Below are 24388 nucleotides of genomic sequence, written 5' to 3'. Positions count from 1 at the left end.
AGTCCTGGATATGCAACTTGTTCATCTTTACTTCTTTGACATATATCACACTCTTGGACAAGCAATTTTACAGTTTCAATCATAGCAGGCCAATAGAAAAACGCGCTTTTACTCTTTGATATGTAGCCCAAATTCCTGAGTGACCCCCCAAACCAGAGTTGTGAATTACTGACACCAACTGTTTCCTGAGTGAACCATGGTTGCCAACCCAAGCTTTCCCTTTAAACCTTAACACTCCTTGTTGCCAAGACACATCCCCATTATCATCAGTAGTACTCAAGCTAGTAATAGCCTGTAAAATTTCCTGATCACCTTCATAACTAGCAATAATTTCCTCCACCCATTTTGGTTGTATTTGTGAGATCACCAAACACTGAGGAACAACTTCACTAGCTTGGGGTTCCACTTTCCTTGATAAAGCATCTGCCACTACATTTTCCACACCTTTCTTATATTGGATTTCAAAACTTAAACCCATAAGTTTGGTTAAACCTTTATGTTGCAAAGATGTTGTGATTTTCTATTCTTGTAAAAACTTCAAACTGAAATGATCAGTTTTTATGATGAAATGCTTTGGATGGAGATAGTGTCTCCACTTATCAACTGCCTGTAGAAGAGCTATCAATTCCTTCTCATAAGTAGACAACCCCTGATGTCTTCTACTTAATGATTGACTCATGAATGCAATAGGTCTTTTATCCTGCATTAATACAACCCCTATACCAGTATTGCAAGCATCCACTTCTAAGATAAAAATCTTGTTAAAATCAGGTAAGGCAAGGACTGGCACTTCAGACATAGCCTTCTTAAGCTGGTTGAATGCCTCTGTAGCTTCATATGACCATTTGAATTCACCTTTCTTAAGTAGATTAGTCAGAGGTTTGCTGATTTGAGCATATTCTCTAACAAATTTCCTGTAGTACCCAGTCAGACCAAGAAATCCCCTCAATTCTTTTAAAGTTCTTGGTAGTTGCCAATCCAACATTGCTGACACCTTAGAATGGTCAGTACTCACACCCTGACCAGCTATTATATGCCCCAGATATTCCACCTGTGCTTGCCCAAAATCACATTTACTCAGTTTTGCAAATAGTCTATTTTGTTGTAGCAACTTCAGAACAGTCTCTAAATGCACCAAATGTTCATTCATATCTTTGCTATATACCAAAGATATCATCAAAGAATACTAGTATATATTTCCTCCTTTGATCTTTGAACACATCATTCATAAGAGATTGGAATGTAGCCGGTGCATTGGTCAACCCAAAGGGCATGACCCTGAACTGCCATAGGCCATGATGAGTCCTAAAGGCAGTTTTGAACTCCTCACCAGTTTTCATTCTCACCTGGTGATACCCAGCTCTAAGATCTACTTTAGAAAAAACAGTTGCACCAAACAGCTCATCTAGTAGATCATCAACCATGGGAATTGGGTACTTGTTTTTGACTGTCATACTATTCAATTTTCTGTAATCAACACACAGTCTCCAAGTAGAATCCTTTTTCTTCACTAATAGTGCTGGAGAAGCAAAAGAGGATTGACTTGGAACCACAGTTTCAGCCTTGAGCATATCACTTATAATAGCTTCTATGGCATTCTTTTGATCAAAAGAATACCTATATGGTCTGAGGTTGAAAGGCTGAGCTCCAGGAACTAGATTAATGGCATGATCACAAGCTCTTCGTGGAGGTAGTTCATTTGGTTCTTGAAAAACAGACTCATATTGCTTCAGTAGTTTGATAATTTCAGGGTGTACATTGCTTTCACCTTTGACAAGTCCACTATTATTGTCCTGTTCTCCAGCATTAATTACATTAGTAGTAACCATAGCTAGTTCAAAGAATTATTTCACAGGTTCCACGTTGCAACATTCTTCTCAATGCTTCATGATCAATTGTAGTGACCTCTGGTGTTTCTGTAATTCCATAAAGAGTTATCATTCTTCCCTTAGACATGAAACTCAGGCTATGAGGTCTGGTGTGCATTATAACAGGTGCAACCATATCAATCCAATCCATGCCAAGGACCATATCACACCCTCCCAGTTTCAACAATCTCAGCTTAAAATCAAAGTGTTCCTCCTGCATTTTCCAACTGTATGAGGGACACTCTAACTGACAAGTCATTACTTGACCATTAGCTACTACTACCCTCATAGGCTTTATCATGGGTTGAACTGGTAATTCAATTATTTCACAATATGAGGGTCAACAAAAGAATGGGTAGAACCACTGTCAATAAGCACTGTCATAGGAATTTTCTTAGCATAACCTATGATTTTAATAGTGGAAACACTACTATTAGAGTGACTTAACCCCAACAAAGACATTCATAGAAATCTCAGCCTGCTCATCCCCAATTTCTTTTAAAGTTTCAGGAACATCTACAAACTCTTCTTGTTGTTCCCCAACTGGTTCATCTTCAGCCCCCTCCATAACATGCAGTGTTCTTTGTTTGCATTGGTGTCCATGATGGTATTTCTCCTTGCATTTGTAACACAGTCCTTGCTCCTTCAAAGCTTCAAGGTTAGGTGGTAAGTTGTTTGGTTTGAAAGGGGCTCTAACAGTTGGTCTTTGATGAGGGTAAGTTAGTCTTAATGGTTGTTGGGTATTTGGGACAAAAGAGGGTCTGTTTGCAGGATTTTGTGGATTTCTTGGGTAAGTTATAGCTAGGGACCTTTGGAAGTGTGGAGGTGGTGTAGTTTTGGTAGGAACAAAAGGGATAAGGGCTTGAAAGGATTCTTCATACAGTTTTGCAACTTCAAATGCATCTAAAACTGTTCTTGGGTTGGCTAATTTCACTAATGGCTTAAGTTCAGGCTTGAGACCACTAATAAAACTAGCAACATAATGGCTCTCATTTAACAAGGGATTGATGATGGTCATGTAACTGGTCAGTTCCTCAAACTTCTCTTGAAATTGTTCCACAGTACCCACCTGTATGAGTTTATTAAACTCATCTACAATATCTTGGGGTCTCATATTTCCAAACCTCCTACACACTTCAAAGGCAAAACCTCTGCCAAGTCATTACTCCTCTATGATTCACTATATAACTATCAAACCACACATCCACTTTTTCACCAATGTGTACTGAAGCATAACTTAGTTTCTCCTGATCAGATATATTATACAACTCAAAAAACTTTTCACATTTTCTAAGCCAACTTCGGGGATTATTGCCATCAAACTCAGGAAAATTGATTTTAGGCTTAAGTGTTCTGTGATTAGGTGCAGAGTTTGGGGTATGAACAACAGGGGTTGGTAAAATAGGAGATGATGAAGAGTAAGCATGATTTCGAAAAAGGGGTGGGCTCGAGAACAAGGGTGCTGGTGGAAATGTAAACCCTCTACCAGTATTATAAGTAGATGGAGTAAGGAGAGTTTGTGGATTAGCTGGAGGAGTTTGATTACCTGAATTCTGGCCGTATTCATACGTAGCAGCTACTGTAGGTGTTCCTTCAGGTGTTGGTTGCACAGTTGTATTCACGGTGGTTGCTGCCTGAAAATCGGGTACTGAACTCGCCGGTGGGTTCAGGTTCATGCTCGTCAAAATCAATTTGAGTGTTTTGTTGGTTTCACGAGCTTCATCCAACTGTGATTGAAATTGATTTTGATTAGTTTCAATGGACTCGAATCTCTTGCCTGTGTCTTCAGCAAAAACTGTGAGCTGAGTTTGAATCGCTCGTATGTCATCTTTAAGAGCTTGGAATTCCGGCGATTGAGCCATTGACGTTGGCGGAAGAGCTGGAAGCTCTGATACCATTTGTAACAAGAGGATTGCTCTTGTTACTTGGGGAAGAAATTAAGATAAGAAAGAAGAAAGAAGAAGGAAGAATGGAGATATTTTCTATTTCATAATCCCCATCGATGTAGCGTACAACGGGTATAATATACCCCGTCATTAGTACGATACTCGTACATCCGTCCTATTCCTACCGTAACGAGGGACTTAATTGCAAAACATAAAAGATAACTTCTAGGACCTCATTGAAAATAATTGAAAATACAACTCTAAATGAAAAAGGACAAAAACTGAAAGCTAGAAATTCTTAACTAACTTGTCACAATTACATTTGTGACATGTCAATCAAAGAAATTATGTAAATTTCAAAAAATTATGAGGATATTTGAAAGTGTGACCTAAGACAATTTCTGAATCCTCTTTTCCTCTTCACTAGAATCCTCCCATATATCAACGAGATTCAATAATTTATATATAGGCTAAACATATATGTTTACCTATTTGTGCACAGTTAAACCCCCTTCGCCCTACCTAATAATTCTGCCACTGCCTTTCTTTGTTTACCAAACTTAACAGGTATGAAATAGCAGTGTGACCCCTACTCTTCACTAAGTTCCTTATCAAAATTCCAAGAGTTTATAAAATTCTTGTCCTTTACCGAATCTTTAAAATAAAATTTAACATTTTTACAGCAGCAAGGGGAAGGGAAGTAAAAGTATGGAGTCCGGCGCCGAAATGGCACAAAAATGGACCAAAATTTCCAAAAAGGGTTGTTGAATTTGTGATAGGGGTTAATTGTGCACTGCTGCACGATTTACCCCAAATTTATTAACGCCCCTGTCCGTCCGTTAACTTTATATATATATATATATATATATATATATATATATATATATATATATATATATATATATATATATATATATATATATATATAGAGAGAGAGAGAGAGAGAGAGAGAGAGTATACTATGGACTTCCTCATATAATGATTAGATGCATATTTTGGAATGCTATTTCTTAATGGGTTGGATATGTCTCAAGATCGAGAATAGCTATTAACTACGTACTCTTTTTAATTCGTGATGTCTCAGGGTCATCCTAATTAATAAACAAGTTTTAACTTTCGGTGAAATCTTTCTATTAAAAAAGTAATCTGTATGTGAACTTGAGATAAACTCAAATGAACAGAGTATAATCTCAAGTTTGTCCCCATATGCTAGTATATTATATATAAGGTAAATCGTGTACATGGACACGATTTTCGTTTTGCAAATCGTGTGCTTGTACACGATTTGCAAAATAAATTTTAGGTACACGATTTAACTTATATATATATATATACACACACGTTATGTTAACTTATGTTTGGTTTTTCATTTGGTGCCACATTTGATTCAGAAATATTTTAACTCAAACAAAGTCATACAATAATTAAAAATTTATGAAATAATATGTGAACATCACACATTATCTGAATAAAACGTCACACAATAAAGACAACAACATATTCGTAGAAGATTACATTAGGAAAAAAGCATAATAATGAAAAAACAACAACTACTGATTTCGCAAGGGGCAACGATTCCTGTTATGGCCCGTTTCCTTGCACCTACTACACTTCCTAACCATGCAAGTAGGTGCTATATCCATTTCATTCCTCCTTCAACTTGTACTCCGCGCTCCTGAAGTTCACTTATATTCAGTGTTTGCAATTATTTAACGGAGAAGGTGGCCAATATGCCTCATCACCCAAGGGAGAAAAATTTCCACTATACGTTTGCCTGTAAAACCTGCAACTGTAGTACTTGCTAACATAGGTATTTGTTTGAATGCCATGGATATCACAAAATTTAATGGTGGCAATGGTAGTTTCTCCACATCCCATACGAACACTTTTTCCCTTCAGCAGAGACTTTATGAATATTTACGCCCCTATCTTTGTGTGCAAATGTCTGAATCTCAAAGACCCCAGCTGCTGAATTGTATTGCTGCATGTCAATGTGCTTTCGTGCCCTCTCCCAATATTCATCGAACTTCTTTTTAATGACAGGCGGCCAAGGCTTATTATCCGCAATCAATAAAGCAACAAGGGAGCTTCTTTCAATAAACCGATCAACAAGATTTTTAAATGTCATACGGACCATGACAGTAATAGGCAATCCACGAGCTTTCTTCAATAAACCGTTGTAAGACTCGGAGACATTAGTTGTCATAGCCCCCCACCTATGACCTTCGTCTTTAACCAATGTCCATTTCTCCTCAGAAATATTTTTTAACCATAGATGCGCTGGAGGTGACAACCTTTTTATTTGTTCCATCCTCATTTTGTATTTCTTCTTCTGGTGTTCTGTATTCGACAACCACATCAGGTTCTCAAGGTCACTGTTGAGGAACTTTTTATTAAAGTTGTTTTTCAAATGCCGAACACAAAACCTATGGTGGGTGAATGGTGGTTGTAACCATTCATGTGTTTGGACACATTGCAAGATGCCTTGATGACGGTGAGAAATAATTCCAATTCCTCTTCTCTCACAAACAACATGTCTCCACAACAACATAAGGAACGACGTCCAAGACTCGAAGCTCTCGCGTGCAACAACAGTATATGCAAATGGAAAAATGTTATTGTTCGCATCAATTCCAATAGCAATTAACAGTTTCATCTCACACTTACCATAGAGATGAGTGCCGTCTATTGAGATGACTGGCCTGCAATTTTTGAATCCATCAATGCTTGGTTTAAAAGCCCAGAAAATAAACTTGAAGATGTGATCGCCTTGCATTGTAGTTGATTGGTGCTCCCACTCGACAATGGTCCCCGTATTGAAATATTGTAGGGCAGCCATGTATCGGGACAATGACTTGAAAGAACTTTCAAAATCTCCATATACCATTTCAAAAGCTTTCTTACACCTCTTTTGTGTTTTTCTATAACTAGGAGTAAACGTACACAACCCTTTTATTTTTTCCTGAACAGCCTTAATACTGATGTGTGGCTCGAAAGTATTTTTTTCCTGAACAGATTTCACCGAAAGTTAAAACTTGTTTATTAATTAGGATGACCCTGAGACATTACGAATTAAAAGTACGTTGTTAATAGCTATTCTCGATCTTGAGACATATCCAATCCATTAAGAAATAGAATTCCTAAATATGCATCTAATCATTATATGAGGAAGTCCATAGTATGCTATATATATATATATATATATATATATATATATATATATATATATATATATATATATATATATATAAGTAAATCGTGTACGAGCACACGATTTGCAATAGCAAATCGTGTCCATGCACACGATTTATCTTATGTATATATAAAGTTAACGGACGGACAAAGACGTTAATAAATTTGGGGAAAATCATGCAAAGAATGCACAATTAACCCCTTTTGGTCCATCACAAATTCAACGACCCTTTTTGAAAATTTTGGTCCATTTTTGTGCTATTTCGGCGCCAGACTCTAAAAGTATGGATTAGTCTCTCTCTAGTCTTGTAAGTATATTGGGGGCTAATAAACAATACAACCAAGACAATACGTACTACTTTAATTAGTTTGGTACATTACCTAATTATTGAAATCGTGTAATGATATATTGAGGATAAATGGATTGCATTGACACAACATAAAGTAACTGAAGCTGACGATCTAGTTATAGCCAAAATAGTGCATTGTTGCCTTTGAATGTCTGTCCGCAAGAGAAGGAAAAAATCACACAAAGCCATATGTCTTGGTGCTGAAATTTAGATGGCTTTGTTTGTTCATGTGGCATGTCTGGTCCAGAATCTAGGTTTCCTCGCACGTTCTTCTGCCAAGCCCTCGTTATCATATGCATGCATTTATTCATCCATTCCTCTATTTTATGACGTCCGATCCCCCACATCGTTATCATAAATGCTCACTGTTTTAGGCGTTTCTGCTAGCTATCGTTTTTTCTTCTTCTTTGACTGCTTTCTTATTTACTCCCTCCCGATAAAAAAAATAGTCCACTTAACCTTTTTTTCTTGGATAAAAAAAGAGTCCACTTAGCAAATTAAGAAAGAATTAACCTTGTTTTTTCATATTTGCTCCTATTAAGTGTTATATGATCAAATCCCAATGCCTATTTAATTAGGGGTAGTTTAGTCAAATTACCTATTTTTGTCTAAGAGTTAGTATTTTCTTAAGGGGTGTGCAAATGGCTAATTGGACTCTTTTTTTTGGATCCGGAGGGAGTAGTATCTTTCCTTTCATTTTGAATAGTATAATATAATACTATTATTTACATTTATATTCTCAAACTCATACTTCTCTGTAGTAGTGTAGTATTCGTAATTTCCAGTCATGTTATTCAGAAGAGTTAAACCTACCACCTCTCCGTTGTAGTCTAGTTGGTTAGGATACTCGGCTCTCACCCGAGAGACCCGGGTTCAAGTCCCGGCAACGGAACAATCTTTTATTAAAATTTCTCAACAAAAAAAAAAAAAGTTAAAAATGAAGTCATAATCCCTTTTGTTTAATCTATTAAGTAATACTAGCATGTTAGTTACCATTTTTGTTAAGTATATCAGACATTTTCTACTCTTCACACTTTCACTACTCTCAAATGATTAGTATCCATGTTCATGAAATTGTTTAGTCTTGAAAAATGTATAAATATAAAGAGAGACATTATAATCCATGTTTGATGCACTTTAGCGAGTGAACAATTTTATTTATTTCGTAGTATTCATACCACTTCTGCTAATAGTAGTGCTCTTGAATGTATTTCCTCCATCTCATTTTATATATCTGAGGCACTTTCCATTTCAAAAAGTTATAAAAATAATGGTATTTTTTTCTTTTAAAAAATTATTTAATCTTATCATTTCATTGTACTCTTAATAACATCATTTAGTGAAAACTCACTTGATATAATGGTTCACAAGAGTTGGAAAATAAAAAGAATGTGAAATAGTCACCAAAATTCAATAAAAGGATAATCTTTTGAACTTATATTGTACTCCATCCGGTTCAAAATAATTGAGGTTTTAAGTTTGAGCACATGGATCAAGGAATTCACTAATTCCAAAAAGTTAAGACGATTTTCACTAAAATATCCTTGATTATTATTTTCTTTTCTTTTTAGGTTAAATAATTATTATGGGGATATGAGAATGTAAAGATAAATTTAAAAAAGAGAACTAAAGACTTTCTTAATTTTGAACTAATTTTTAGAGGCTAAAACCTCAATTATTGAACCGAAATAGTATAAATTACATGTTCAAAATTAGTTTTAAATTTCTTAAATCTTGTATGTATTTAGTCAAACACTTTCCCCTAAAAAGTGACAAAGAAAAGGTCTATTTTGTGCAAATGACAATGAATCCAACAAGCGAACAACATTCGGTGGTTACAACAGTAGTTACTACCGGCTGCTCCAGCTGTCTGCTTTGTAATCACCTTCATTGTTAGGCATTCATTTACTATTACCAAATTTTATCTCATTTTATACTACGATTCATTTTCGTCCGTGTTTGTGTTTGACTTGACGTATCTCTTAAGAAAGTACTTTTCTTCTCAATTTATATGATATTCGTAATTTATTCGTATGTTTTTTAAATATTTTAAATTATTAATTATTGTAAATTATAAGTAGTATTTTTTATATAGGTTCTAAATATGCAACATATTTTATAAAGATTTATTAGGAATGAAGTGTCAAATCCTGTCTTAATTTTTCAAAGTGAACAAATAAAATTGAACATTTACTTTTAAAATATAGTAGAAAATTAAAAGTGGACAGAGGGATTAGCTATTAGTCGATGGACCAACCTATTTTGTGCTATAAATTCCATTATCACACTGATCCAGAAACCACATGCCCCCTTTTCCTGTTCCAAGAAGAGCAAACCAAAATGCCAAGACACTTCCTCAGTATTTCCTTCATTCTTTTTTCATTAGCTCTTCCAATTTTCAGCCAAACTCCATCACAATCACAATCACAATCACCTTCCATTGCATGCAAATCCTCACTTTACCCAAAACTCTGCCGCACCCTTCTCTCCACATTTCAACATTCTCCTTCAAACAACCCAAATGACTACAGCAAGTTCTCAGTAAAACAATGCCAGAAAAACGCCAGCAAATTATCCAACTTAATCTCCCATTTCCTCACAACCCAAAAAAAGAGATCACTCTTCACCAACACTAAAGAGATTAACGCTTTAAGCGATTGTCACCAACTCTCAGAACTCACAGTTGATTACTTAAACTCTATCTCCACCGAACTAAAAGCAGCTGATAATAGTGCCACTACTACTTCGGATGATTTAGTGGGGAAAATTCAGACATTGCTTAGTGCTGTAGTGACCAATCAACAGACGTGTTATGAGGGACTTAAAGAAGCTGGGAGCAGTATGGTTGCTCAACTGTTGGCACCGTTGAGTAATGCGGGTGAAATATACAGTGTGTCACTTGGATTGGTGGCACATGCATTGGGACGAAATAGGAAATCCGGAAAGAAGGGTAGACTGTTGGGTGAGGAAGAGTGGGCACGAGATTCAAGATTCATGGCTTCCAAGGTAATCTCATTCGAATTTCACCACTCCCTCCATTCAATTTTTGGTGTCTTGCTTTTTTTTTTTTCTTTCTTTTTTTCTTTTCTTTTTTAAGTCTTTTTAGTGTCCCAATTTATCGGTTTGCTGTCCAAAGTCAATTTGACTATTTTTCGAAGCTATATTGAATTAGATTAACTTATATTTGATAATTTAAATTTAGATATTCAAAATTTAATTAAGTTGCAAAACTATACAAAAATATTATCAACTGTAATTTTTCTCATGTCAATATGAAAAAAAATACTCCTTTCTTTCACTTTTACTTGTCTACAATGAACTTTGCACTCTCTTTAAGAATTAATAAATGACATATTTTATGATAATATGCTTATTAATTGGTGCATAAGTTTAATGCACTCGAGAAATTATTTGGAATGAGTATTAATCTTAAGAGTAAAACAAAACAAAAAAATTATCTTCCTCTCGATATGCTAAAGTGGACAAGTAAAAGTGTAAATTTATCTTTATTACAGTGGACAAGTTAAAGTGAACGGAAGAGTACATTTAAAAATATTAGTCAGTCCACATAGTTTGAATCTCGACAAATAAAAAATCTCACATATATTGAGTTGAGAAGTATCTTTTCTATATTTTTAATTTCAACATCCTATATAAAATGAGATATAGGGAGTACTACACACTTATAAGTACAACATCAATAAGCCTCATAAATATAAATAAAACTGACCTGAAAATAAAGTAAATAATAATGTTGTAACTAATTAAATATATTAATATTTAAAATCATAAAAGTCATTTACCCATTTAGTGCAGATAAATCAAATCCATCTCATACATCTAAATGAAACAGAATCTTTGAGCATTTATTCGCTGCAAGTTGGCTGCCTTTGCGCTGCATTGATGTTCCACCGCCCGCTATTATTGAAGCTAATATCGATGGATCCTTACTGCACCTACGCTGTGTGAATTAAAGTGCAGCGTTAGTAGTAAGACTGGTGCGTGTACTCGGATTTCAAGAACCAGTATTCATAAATTAAAGCGGTATAGAAAAGTTACGTTGGGCATAGAAAAAAGAACATGATGAAATACATTAACTATTAGTCGTTCAATAACAATTTACGTAACACTCTTTTCGTTTTAGTCAATTTTTTTAAAAAAAAGACACTTTTAATTCGAATATTAGCTCAGTTCGGAATAAGTGTCTACTTAACCTTTTTTTTTTTAATTCAAAATTGTCCACTACATAATCAATAAGTAATTAACTTTATTTTTCCATATTTATCTTCTTAAGTGCTAAGTGACCAAATTTCAATATGTCAAGTTAATAGTAGCACACAAACTTTCATCAAGGATAGTTTAGTCAAAATATCTAATAAAAGTTAAGAGTTGGTATTTTTTTTAAGAGGTGTGCTAAAAGCTAAAAGGACACTTATTTTAAACCGGAGGGAGTACTTCTAATTTAACTTTAACTTTAGCATTTTGTGCTTAATGAGATTTATAGTAACACGATAAGACTTATTTTGTACTATAAGTTTCAAAAGCCTTCATTTTAATCTTAGACTCCGTGTCCAGTCAATTACTTTTACATAAATTGAAGCATAAATTGGGACTGAGAGGATAATTAGTTAGAATACCCTTCATTTTAGTTTTAAACTCCATGTCCAGTCAAACACCTTCACACAAAAATTGAGAGATAAATTGAGACATAAGTTGGGATTGAGAGAATAATTAGTCTGAATAGTATCTTTCTCCGTAGAACTTGTTTGGGAGAACATTAAAGCAAAATGCACAACGGACTCTTACTTTGATTTCTAGTCAGAACTAGAAGGGAGGCTTGGTTATTCACTGTGAGAGACATCAGTAAATTTACAGATTAATTAACTAGTAATTTAGATGCTATATCCCTCTTTTCTATAATAAAAAGATAATGTTTGGTAGATCTTGTTCGGTAGAACAATACTGCAAACTGTAAGTGATCACTCTCTCTTGTCTTCTACTAACAACTAGATAGAAGTCAGAGCTGGTAGTTTTGTATCTTTCCCTTTTTCTATTAATTGGCCTGATATAGCCACATGATATATAGGTAAATCCCCAAGTTAAAAATGAAAACTACCATATGAGAACAGTTAGGATTGTAAAACATATGAAAACAAGTTGCTTAAAAATGAAGAAAACTATTTTTGTAAGTACTTGTTTCCTTTTCTTTTGTCAAAATTTTGTTAATCTATATGCTACGGGCATTCGGTAAAAAGAGGAATAGTCTATATTCCTTAATTTCATTAATTTAACCACAAATATTTACGAAAATCAATTATAACAAAAATATAATTAATGACAAATCCTGTAAGATTTAATTTTTATACAATCATGTAATTTTCCGTTTGCCTAGTGTAATCCTAAAACAATTAAAAAAAATTATGACCCAGAAAAGAAACTTATTAATTGTTTAAAAAAGAAATTACACTGCGTAAATTATTATACAAGGGACAAAGAGTACTCAAAAAAAGAAAGAAGAAAAGTAGAAAGGACTGAAAATAACGGGCTATTCAATGGGTCGATTATCAGGTAAAATTCTATAGAATTAAAAAAATATTCACTGTCATGAAGTTTGATCACAATCCACAAGTAAATCTCCTATAAAATTTGAACCAGAAGGACGACTATTTCTTTAAAATAGAGACGAAAACTGATCAGACAAGATATTCAGGGGGCCTCCTGGGACAATATGCTCAGGGGGCCTCCTGGGACAATATGCCCAAGGGCTAAAGGCCGTTCTTCATACACTCGGCATTTTGTCCAGGGAGGTGAGACTGCCTCAAAAAGGAAAATAAAAAGGAAACCAAGTACCATGAACTATAAAAGAAACTCATGAACAAAGATGTTGGCATCCTGAAAATAACGGTCCTTTATAAGGAAAAAAAGAACTGGGAAACTATTGCTACAATTATTCATGTCTCATTTAGTAGCAATATCATTTATTGTTTGCAAAGTCAACCCAACTGATTACCTTTGAAAAAGGCGGTAAATAGGCACATGGCACATGTCCCTTTGAGATCTACGCAAGAAAAGAAGTGAGTGGGTATTAGATGTTGATGTGCCACCTATTGTGAATTTGTGATCATCAAAATGAATACCAAAAATCACACTTTTGAATTGATTAGATGAAGTGTGCTTATTGTGTTTCTTCTTCTTTTTTTTTTTTTTTTTTTTTTTTTCAAAGGTAAAGAAGTTTATTTTCCCACATGGCTTGTTTATTTGGGTGTCAAGGTTCAAAAGAAGAGAGTAGGGGGTCATAAATTCTTCCTCAGCTTATTCTTATGGATCAACACATCTCTTTTATGTGCATTTTTTTGAAAAAAAAAAGAAATTATTTTGCATGTTAAAAATTTATTGCTGTAACAAAAGTTAAACAAAATGATTATAAAAGATGATGGCTAAAAGTAGGGGAGGGGTAGTAAATAGGTTAAATCAGCCCTATTACTATTAGTGCTAGTAATACAATGTCGTGACCCAAGAGATTAAAGTACCTACTCAGAGAGATTATTAAGGTTCTATTATAGTACGTATAGATTATGGCAGATTACAGATGTACATATCTTTTCATCTACCTTTTGACTTTTCATAGTATTAAGCATGAGCCATGAATCCATTTAAAGAAAATCCAAATGAGAACTTACACTTGCAAGCAGGTTAATCAAGCATTGGAGAGGTCTCATCGAAGGGGTGGAAGGATTCTTGACGAGTTAGTAGAAAATGGAGTTCACATTAGGGAAGCAGTAACAGTTAGCCCTTACGGTGGCTGCAACTTTACATCGATAGGAGAAGCCATTGCATTTGCGCCTAATAACTCAATGGTTGAAGATGGCTATTTTCTCATCTACGCGAAGCAAGGATACTACGAGGAGTATGTTGTCGTGGCCAAGAACAAAAAGAACATTATGTTGCTTGGGGAAGGAATTGATCGCACTATGATTGCTGGAAATCGAAGTGTCATAGACGGCTGGACAACCTACAATTCAGCAACTTTTGGTAAGTAAACTATACCGTTCCCTCACTTTTGTCTCGACAGATAAATTGGCTTGAAATAATTGGAACTAATGACTTGGTTCTAGCCAGTAGTTAGTTGCAAGTTTTCAAGGCACAAAAGGTCAATTTAAGAAATCCTTCAATAACTTTATAACCTATTCACAAATAGCTGCTTTGGGGTAAAATTCACAAATAGCCGCTTTCAACCCACCATTATCTTGGAATTTCAAACTCCACAGCTAAAACTCTAATTCCTAACCTAAAAGTGGACAGTGGGTGCTATTTCTACCTCATTTTGGGCCTTTGAATGTAACAACGGATAGTAAAAAGTTCCTACCTTCATCATCCAAGAGCAAGTGGATCAAAGTGCTCGCTATAATAATTCACGCTACTGGAAAAATCCACCCCTTTTCTCATCTCTCTTTCTTGTTTATAGGCCCTTTTTCACAGATTGACATTCTTTTCAAAGTTTAATGTGTATGATATCTTGTTTTCATGTGCAGCCGTTTCAGGGGAGCGGTTTGTAGCCATAAACATAACATTCAAGAATGTAGCTGGTCCATGGAAGCACCAAGCTGTAGCATTAAGGAACAATGCAGACCTTTCCACGTTCTACAGATGTCGCTTTGAGGGTTATCAAGACACGTTATACACACACTCTTTAAGACAGTTCTACAGAGAATGTGATATCTATGGTACAGTAGACTTCATATTTGGCAATGCAGCTGCGATATTCCAAAACTGCAATCTTTTTGCTAGGAAACCTATGCCAGACCAGAAGAATATCTTCACAGCACAAGGTCGAAGCGATCCCAACCAGAACACTGGCATTTCTATCCAGAACTGCACCATTCAAGCTGCCCCTGATTTGGCACAGGACTTGAATCTCGCGTTGAGTTTTCTTGGCCGGCCATGGCACAATTACTCGAGGACTGTTATCATGCAGTCTTATATAGGAGATGTGATCGCGCCTGTTGGATGGTTAGAGTGGAATGGGACGACTGGACTCGACACCCTTTATTATGGGGAGTTTGAGAACTATGGACCAGGGGCTAATACAACTATGAGAGTACGATGGCCTGGTTATAGTTTAATGAATGCTTCACAAGCAATGAACTTTACTGTCTATAATTTTACTATGGGAGATACTTGGTTGCCTTACACAAATGTTCCTTTTTCTCAAGGCCTGTAGGGGGAAAACCTGTATAAATCAGATTGTTTTATGTTTTTTTGTCACATTCTTTTCTTCAATTTTATTCTTAACTTAGTGCTAAGAAGATGCTATACACAGAGTGACAGAGATCACTGACTAGTACTGCTTGTTGATGTGGTAAAGGAGTTGATGCAACTTTTTCAGCTCTTTATAACATGACTTGTTTCTACGTCATGTTATTCTACATTGGTTCTACTAGATAAGAAAAGAAATTCAAATGTATTTGTATATGCTCAAAGAGAATGTCCAAGTATTTACTTATATATAAAATAAAAAAAAATAAAAAAGCGAATGTCCAAGTGTTCAATGATCTCATAGAATTAACAAGATTCAACCAAGGAACTTCGCAGTTAAGAAGGTGAACTGATGGAATTCGTTGACCGGTGTTTGAACATGAATTTGGTTATATATGATTTTTTTTTTTTTTTTTAAAGTAGCATTTGTAGTTGAAGTTGAAAAATAGTATTTGAAAGTTAAAAGTTGGTGTTTCGACATGCGTTTGACTTAAAAAATATTGAAGCTTTGTGAACAGAAAAAGTGTTTTCGAAAACTAACTAAAAATTTAATCCAATGTATAACCTAACAATGTTTTGAAAGAAAAGTTTAAAGAAGAATATCCTATGAACAAATGGGGCCCAAAATATTTGAAAATGTGAGTTTGAATGTCTTATAGAAACAGCTCAAACAAACAGCTTTGCAAAAAGAAACTCAAAATCTTTTTTGCAAAGTCAGTTTTGAAAATTTTCAAACAAACGCCTAATATTGTCGAATGCTGGCATGGATTACATTTTATTTTTTTTCCCTGTAAAGCTGTGGCCTTAAGGGCTTTTTTGGATCAAAGGAGGAAACATACAAGACAAAAAAAAATGAAGAAGCGAATTACTATTATAAAGTTAAAGAAAAGGAAATAATGCAGAAAGTATCTTGTAAAAAGGAATATGGACGGTGCTGGAATATAATCCAAAATTTGAAACTTAAAGAATGAGATGATTTTGTTAGTGGATTTTCCAAGGTTCCCTTCCATTATTTTTATTTTGGATCTTGCATCAGAAATAACAATGAATTGCGAGAAATATTATAGAATGAAGCATTTGGATAATACTCATGTGAAATTTAGTGCTGATTGATTTGTGACTTATTCTCTTGAAATACTCTTGAGATAAGCATAAAGTATCTTGTAAAAAGGAATATGGACGGTGCTGGAATATAATCTAAAATTTGAAACTTAAAGAATGAGATGATTTTGTTAGTGGATTTTCCAAGGTTCCCTTCCATCATTTTTATTTTGGATCTTGCATCAGAAATAACAATGAATTGCGAGAAATATTATAGAATGAAGCATTTGGATAATACTCATGTGAAATTTAGTGCTGATTGATTTGTGACTTATTCTCTTGAAATACTCTTGAGATAAGTTAGAATTTTATCTCCTTGAACAGAAACAAAGAAACTTATCTCTAATTTCTAATATTTTGGTATATTCTTTTGTAATAGTCGTCTAGTCGACTTGCGTTTCGTCATTCATTAACGTAAGCATCATTGTCGTAATTAAATTACGGAAAAGGCTCAAATATGTCATCGAACTATCGGAAATGACTCGTTTATGCCACTCGTCAATAGTTTGGCTCATTATGCCATCGAACTATCAAGAATGGCTCATCCATGCCATTTTTCAATAAAGTCGGTTTTACAATACCAGATATGACACTTGGCCTCCAATTAGAGGTCCATCTCGTTTAGTTAAACCAACACAGATTTGTGGGTCGGGTTTTAGTTTAATTTAGGATTTAATTTGTGCTGATTTAATTAAACGACGTGGACCTCTAATTGGTGACCAAGTGTCATATCCGTATTGTAAAACCCACTTTATTGAAAAATGGCATGGATGAGCCATTCTTGATAGTTCAAGATAAATGAAAGCCAAACTATCGATTTAAAGGCAGATAGATGAGCCATTTTTTCCGAGCATTCCAAGATATTTGAGCCTTTTCCGATTAAATTATTCTGTTCACATCTCTTTCGGCATTATATATTACCAAAAAGAATAAAAATAAAAGCGGAAAAGAATCGTATTAATTCAGGTATTATCCAGGTAAAAATCCATCACTATTGATTAATTAGGTTTAGAGGATAGAGAACCTCAATTAAACAGGATATTTAGAATTATTTAGGTACCAAAAGACAAAATATAAATATAAAGAAGATGCCAATCGATGTTGAAATACTTCTGAAATCATTAATCAAAGAGCCCGAGTTCTTTTTAATGCAATATAGATAAGGGTAGAAGGCCACTTAGCAATTGGTTATATATGCATGAAATTTTTACCCCTTGTCTCTATAAATAAGAATATTTATAATAAAGAATGCTAAAGTGTTGTAGAAACGGATATCCTGTAGAACCATACTACACTACTTGATTTTGACGATATTGCCTTAATGTTATGCTAATATTTAGAACATCCAACCGTCTTTAAACTTTGGGATTTAAGTTATACAAAGTATGTAAAAAAATCTTTACAGTATCACTCTAATTTAACGTGTTTTAAGAAATTAGTTACCATCTATTACAAATTTTCAATCAATACTTACTATATAGACTTTTACTTGTAATTACCGTTTAAGCTTTGATTATTATGTAAATATTTAGCAAAACCGTAAACTTTATACTTCAAAATTAATTTGTGTGGGTAGAGTTGTAAAAAGACAAAAGAAGAGGAAAGAAAGATATAGATGGATTTGTTGGCTGATCAAATAAATTTCCTAAGAGAAGAAGCAGCAAAAAGCAGAATCAGAAAAACATGTTAGTCTATTCTTTACTCTGTTTATGTCTTTCTGCTTAGAAATAGTTTCAAAATAAATGCATCCCCATATCATAGTTTGGTTGTTCTTTCCTTCTATTTTTCTTGTCAAAAAACTAATTAAAAGAACGGAAAAGGCTCAGATATGCCATCAAACTACCGGAAAGGGCTTATTTATGTCACTCATCAATAATTTGACTCATTTATGCCATCGAACTATCCGAAATGGCTCATTTATGCCACTCATTAATAGTTTGGCTCATTTATGCCATCGTCGTTACCAAAATAACTCATACCTGCCATTTTCATTAACGCCGGTTTTATAATATCAGATATGACACGTGGCCTCCAACTAGATGGTTGCGGGTGGGTCGGGTATATGAGTCGGATTTTTTATTAGTTTGGAATTTAAAATTGGGTTGATTTAATTAAACGACGTAGACCTCTAATTGGAGGCCATGTGTCATATAGGGTATTATAAACCGGTGTTAATGAAAATGGCATGGATGAGTCATTTTGGTAACGACGATGACATAAATGAACCAAACTATTAATGAGTGGCAATTGGCATAAATGAGCCATTTCCGATAGTTCGATGGCATAAATGAGCCAAACTATTGATGAGTGACATAAACGAGTCATTTCCGATAGTTCGATGACATATTTGATCCTTTTCCGTTAAAAGGATCAGCTCAGCTTCTCCTTTCTAATATAATAACTCTGATCATTTCTTGGCCTTCCCTTCACTTCGGTTGAATGATGGTTTATAGCCAATATTTTCCTTGGAACAAGAGGGATGGATTCTTCTTGACTTTACTGTTGACTCAATCTTACTTTTTTGCCATGCTTTTGTAAATATGATTTACCTTATTACCACTCATCATTTTATCTTTTGAATTATAACTTTATTGATTAAAGAATTAGGAAAAGCTAGTATAGCACTTACCTTTTATGTAGATAGTGCTTGTGCTGTCAATTAACAGTAGTACTATCATTTTGCCCCCCTTGCTGATATTCGCTAGGAATATTGACCAACGTAGAAGCAACGCCAAGATGCCATAAGGAATAAAATTCTGTGGCAAAAAGGAAAACCAAACAAAAAGGAAAAATTAATTCTCATAGCAATCCTTTATTCCCAGCTAAATCAAGAAGTGATCATATATATATATCCCTTGCTCACTAGTAGTGGTTTCATTGTTTTAAGAACTGTGTATTTTCCTGCAGCTAGCCAAAAAATGATCATGGGAGCGGAGGGGTTTGGTACAAAATCTACAATTTCCAAGACTTATGCAAATATGGGGTTGGATGAATATGATAGGGGAGATAAAGGACATCCCAAGATTCTATCAATTCTAGCTTCTATTCTTGACAGATCGGTTCAAAAGAATGAGAAAGCGCTAAAGGGATCGAAAGAGAGAGGTGTTGTGACAGTTTTTCATGGCACAAGAGCCCCTGTTTTAACAGTTCAGCAGTACATCGAGCGCATTTTTAAGTACTCCAACTGCAGCCCTTCGTGTTTCGTGGTTGCATACGTATACCTGGAGAGATTTCTCAACCTGACTGATTGTTTACTGACGTCTCTTAATGTTCACCGGCTTCTGATCACTAGCATCGTGTTGGCTGTCAAGTTTGTAGATGATGAGTAAGTATTCTAGCCATACTGCTGCAACTTTTCACAAGAGGTCATTGCTATGTATCTAAGTTTTTATGCCTTTCGATAGAATTTCACCTGATGAGCGTTCGATAGAAACTTTGCCAAATCCAGTTACCTAATTGAAATTGTCTAGCTAAAATTGTACTTTCATCTGAATCAATTAGTGGAACATAAATAAACCGAAGTTCTGATCAACGCAAAAAGAGGCTTGACTTAATTGGAAATGTCGGTAGTCTTTAATGTTATGTATCACACATCCCACCGTGACAGAATCTGCTTGATAGAATGCAACAAAATTACTTAACATGGTTTAAACCTCATTTTTATTGTATTTCTTATGACATTTTTTCAGCTGCTACAACAATGCTTATTATGCAAAAGTAGGAGGAATAACCACAGCAGAGCTGAACAAGATGGAGATGAAATTCTTGGCAGCCCTTGATTTCAGACTGCACGTAAGTGTTGAGAGCTTCGATAAGTACTGCTTGCAGCTTGAGAAAGACGCCAATGTGAAATTACAGATTGATCGACCTATCCGAATATTTGCATGGGGCAAGGGTTTGATAAATAAAGACATATCAAATTGCTCACCTACAGTTGGAGGATACACTTGTAGAGCTTTCTAGGTGTAGGGATCCAATGGACAGGCCTGAAGAGGCAGAGAAAAATCTTCTAAATTATGTACCTGTCTTTGCAGGACTGTGAAGGGATTGAATATTAACTGCTGGTTTACGCCTTTTAACTGTAACTTTTCTTTATGTTTCATGTCTATATTTAAACTAGACAATTCAGTAATGCCTTGTATTGTCATATGATGCAGTAACATTAGGACAAACACCTGAAGCCATTAAGAATTGGTAATCATCCTCGAAATTGCAGCACTCAAACAGCAGCTATTGTTTAAGTGTCTAAGGAATGACATCGTATAAGCCATATCTTGTCTGCAAACATTAAATTATTTCAGCTGCTTACAGGGGATTCAAATATATTGGTCCAGTCCCATTTCCTCGCTTAATTGTTACTAAGCTCTCCTTGTAATAATAAACTCTAGTACCCTAAATATGACCCTGATGTTAAAACCCAAGATGCGTCGTCTCCTGGGTATTAACATCATACGAGATCAGCCCAGAACTCTCAGTTAAGAAAAGGACAGTGCTAGAATCCCAGAAGCCACAAAACACAGGCTTAATAAGTGAAAGGCATTGAAAGTTAAGAAGTTTGGTCCAAACACCAGGTTCGATCATAACCCATAAACCAAAGTCATCGTTGAAACCTAGGGTCAAGAGGTTAATGGAGCCATCACGCAATATCACGCTGCTACAATTAATAGGTGGAATATGTGGCCCTCTAATCTCAGCGAACACCTCATTGGCAAAGTCAAATGAAAGGAGGCCGCAGTAATCGTGCCCCCTGAGCATCCAGTAATAAGTTCCATTAAGGTAAGCAGTGCTATCGGCATCTCTATAGCTGTAAGCGCAGGTGCTTTTGTGATGTTTATGTTTAAGGATTCTCCAAGAGTCAGTAGAACAGGAATAGACCGCTGCATATGCTCGATGGAACATATCATCCCTGTTTTCATCCCAGAACTGGCGAACCCAAACCACCTTGTAGTTACTTGTAACTGGGTCTAATCCAAACCCAGAAAAGCCACCTATTTCGTCAAAAAATGGTTGAAGCTGGAAGTGGGCTGCAGGGAGGGTGGTTAACACCCTGGTTGCAGGATTCCACAGACCACAGCACCAACCCCTAATGTCATATTCAGTATTTCCTTTCTGAAACAAAAACAAGCCATCCACAGGAACTACCAGTAAACCACCACCAAACTCCGGGACATGATCAGGTTTTTCAATTAAAGGGGTTCCTTCATTTTTATCTGAATCGGAAATGAAGGTGATGGGAATTGAATAATCGGGTGCATCAAGGTCATGAATAAGGAGTTTGGGGCGTTTGTTCTTTCCATAATTAAAGTGTTTATCTATAAAGCTGCGGCTATTGATAAGAGTGTACTAGTTCTTGCTGATGCATTTGAATCGCAACGACAACTCCACAGGCAACCTTTGTAGAATCTCCATAGCTAAATCTTCTGCGAAAGGGTGAGCATCATCATCCTCAACACTGGTGCCCATGTTAAAACTTAGATAGGATGGGAGGGCCAACAACATGGAAATGTAGGTGAGTTAGTAAGGATGCAGAAAAGGGGAAGAAAAATAGCCGTAATTTTAGCCTTTTAGGGTATAGTGTGAAAGCATTTAATTCAGGTCTTTTAAGGATACAATTCGGTATGAATACGCTCAATCTAGTTTTGGACCAATTCTCAATAGGAAGTCAGTTACAGCTGGTTAAATAAGACATTCACATTTTTTGTTTTACCCTAAGGCAGCCAGAAGTTTCATCAACAGGATTTAACTTTCATAGAAATAGGCTAGATCAAGCTTCATTTCTTTTGAGCCGAGGGTCTATAGGAAATAGCCTCTCTATCCCATAAAGGTGGAGGTATGGTCTGCGTATATCTTACTCTCCCCAGACTCCACTTGTGGGATTGCACCGGGTATGTTGTTGTTATTGTAGGCTAGATCAAGCTTTTATTTCAAGTCAAGTGGGTTCGACCCTTTTTATTTATCATGCATTTTATTATTTTTGACTAGTAAAATACATGTATAATAAGTAAATTTTTTGATGAAGGGGTATCAGTTGAACCCACTTGCTTCAAGTTAGCTATGCCCCTACTCAAAAGAATGGACTCCATTTTTATTACATGAGAAGAGGAGTCCGGAACCAAAATAACCCCCAAAAAAAGGGTATGAACCAAAATACCCCAGGAAAAAAAAGAGGTACAAAAGTACCTTTAACGCATGAAAATCATGCGTTAAAGGACTTAACGGAGATGGACCCGTTAAGTCCTTCAACACATGATTTTCATGCGCTATTGGATGCTCTCTTTTTTTCTTTCTTTCTTTCTTTCTTTCTTTTCTTTCTTTCTTCCTGTCTTTCACACTTTTTTACATACTTTAGTCATAGATTAATCATGCTTCGAGACTCCAAAACTTGAATATTTTATATAGAACCCTATTTATTTTTGTGCGATTAATAAGGTAGGCTCAACACATCAAGGATACACAAAACTTCGGATTGTCGTTTTAGTGGTTGAAAAGTGCTCAAAGTCCATTTTTGTTTGAAGGCTTGTTGTCATTAGCTTTAAGTTATTTATGTTTTAGGGTTTCGTGTTATTTTTATATTAATGCGTAACTTTATTTTGACAATTTCACAAATAAATAAATTAACAATAAATAAAGGGGAAAAGATCGTACAGTTCCCTACCGAGACAAACTCTCAACGGATCCTCAGGGACTGGCCTCTTCCCTGAGGCAATCCCTGGGATTCAAAAGAGAGAGAAGGAACTTTCTGTGTCCTATGCCGTCATCACTAACCATTCCCCTTCTCTTTGCATTTCTTGATCGGTCACTCAAGAGACTGACTCTCTCTTTCTCTGTATTTAAACGCAATCTCTTGAATTTCAGTAGCAGAGTGAGTTAACAAATTAATAATCCATAATCAATTAACAAAATATTAATTCATAATCAATTATTTCGTGTAATTTTTTTTTTTTTTTTTTTTTTTTTTGCGTTATATACCTTCAACACCCAACTAATTGGAGTCCGCAACTTAAATAACTCCAAAAGTGGGTTTGGGTACCAAAATAATCCATTAACGAATAACGAACAATAAGCTAAATCCCGAATAACGAATAATAAACTAAATCCCGAATAACGAACGATAAACTAAATCCTAAATAACAAACGATAAGCTAAATCCTTAGTTTTGGATTGAACATCATTAACATAATTTCCGAAAAGGATTAGTTAGTTAACATAATTTTTTGACGAAGGATTAGTTAGTTAATATAAAATTTTGTTCGTTATTACTTTAACTATATGAGTTAAGTAAATTATAATCAACAATACAATATCATGGATTATTCAAAATAACTAACTAAATCCTCCATAACTTATCCTAGTTAAGTAAGTTCTAATTAGATATAAAATTTTAGTTAATTTCAAGAATAATAAATAATTTAGTATTTACAAATACGACACCTCCATGGATCTCCGTTAATTATTTGTTAATTATGGCATTGTTAATATTTGTTAATTATGTCATTGTTAATATATTTATTTAAAATTGTTTTTCCCATGTTAATTACTTTTTTATCCCATGTTAATCGTTAAATAAATTAGTTCATCTTTTTACTAATAATATCTTCTCAACGCTCCCGCCGAGGTTTGATTCCTGGTGGATGAGATAAAAAAAAAAGTCAAAAGCCAAAGGCTTTACCACCAAGCCAAGTTGGTTAAAGTAACAACGTAGACACGTTTTATTATTTTGTATGTTCACCAATGC

General features: G+C 35.0%; 4 protein-coding genes and 1 non-coding gene across 5 annotated transcripts; 3 read left to right on the top strand and 2 right to left on the bottom strand.

Annotated features, from left to right (window-relative positions):
• Window positions 1-5597: 5597 nt before the first annotated feature.
• On the bottom strand, window positions 5598-6641 carry LOC132062098 (uncharacterized). The gene has a single exon (XM_059454742.1). It carries the CDS (start codon window positions 6639-6641, stop codon window positions 5598-5600), a length of 1044 nt encoding a protein of 347 aa, XP_059310725.1.
• Window positions 6642-8115: 1474 nt separating this feature from the next.
• TRNAE-CUC (transfer RNA glutamic acid (anticodon CUC)) lies at window positions 8116-8188 on the top strand. Its single transcript has one exon. It is a non-coding gene; the product is annotated as a tRNA-Glu (tRNA).
• A 1390-nt stretch (window positions 8189-9578) lies between these two features.
• Window positions 9579-15768, top strand: LOC132064228 (probable pectinesterase/pectinesterase inhibitor 25). The gene is made up of 3 exons (XM_059457141.1): window positions 9579-10302; window positions 13989-14328; window positions 14829-15768. Exons 1-3 carry the CDS (start codon window positions 9637-9639, stop codon window positions 15515-15517), a joined length of 1695 nt encoding a protein of 564 aa, XP_059313124.1. The 5' UTR covers window positions 9579-9636; the 3' UTR covers window positions 15518-15768.
• A 3549-nt stretch (window positions 15769-19317) lies between these two features.
• LOC132064227 (cyclin-P3-1-like) lies at window positions 19318-20732 on the top strand. Its single transcript, XM_059457140.1, has 2 exons — window positions 19318-19978; window positions 20343-20732. The coding sequence occupies exons 1-2, from the start codon at window positions 19572-19574 to the stop codon at window positions 20614-20616; spliced, it is 681 nt and encodes a 226-aa protein (XP_059313123.1). The 5' UTR covers window positions 19318-19571; the 3' UTR covers window positions 20617-20732.
• Window positions 20733-21063: 331 nt separating this feature from the next.
• Window positions 21064-22116, bottom strand: LOC132062097 (uncharacterized). The gene is made up of 2 exons (XM_059454741.1): window positions 22046-22116; window positions 21064-21979 (listed from the first exon to the last, which is right to left on the bottom strand). The coding sequence occupies exons 1-2, from the start codon at window positions 22114-22116 to the stop codon at window positions 21064-21066; spliced, it is 987 nt and encodes a 328-aa protein (XP_059310724.1).
• Window positions 22117-24388: the final 2272 nt, after the last annotated feature.

This window comes from Lycium ferocissimum, chromosome 7, assembly GCF_029784015.1.
Source record: "Lycium ferocissimum isolate CSIRO_LF1 chromosome 7, AGI_CSIRO_Lferr_CH_V1, whole genome shotgun sequence".
Classification (NCBI taxonomy): Eukaryota; Viridiplantae; Streptophyta; class Magnoliopsida; order Solanales; family Solanaceae; genus Lycium; species Lycium ferocissimum.
Note: the sequence above shows the minus strand (reverse complement) of the source record. Positions and strands in the feature narration are given on the sequence as shown.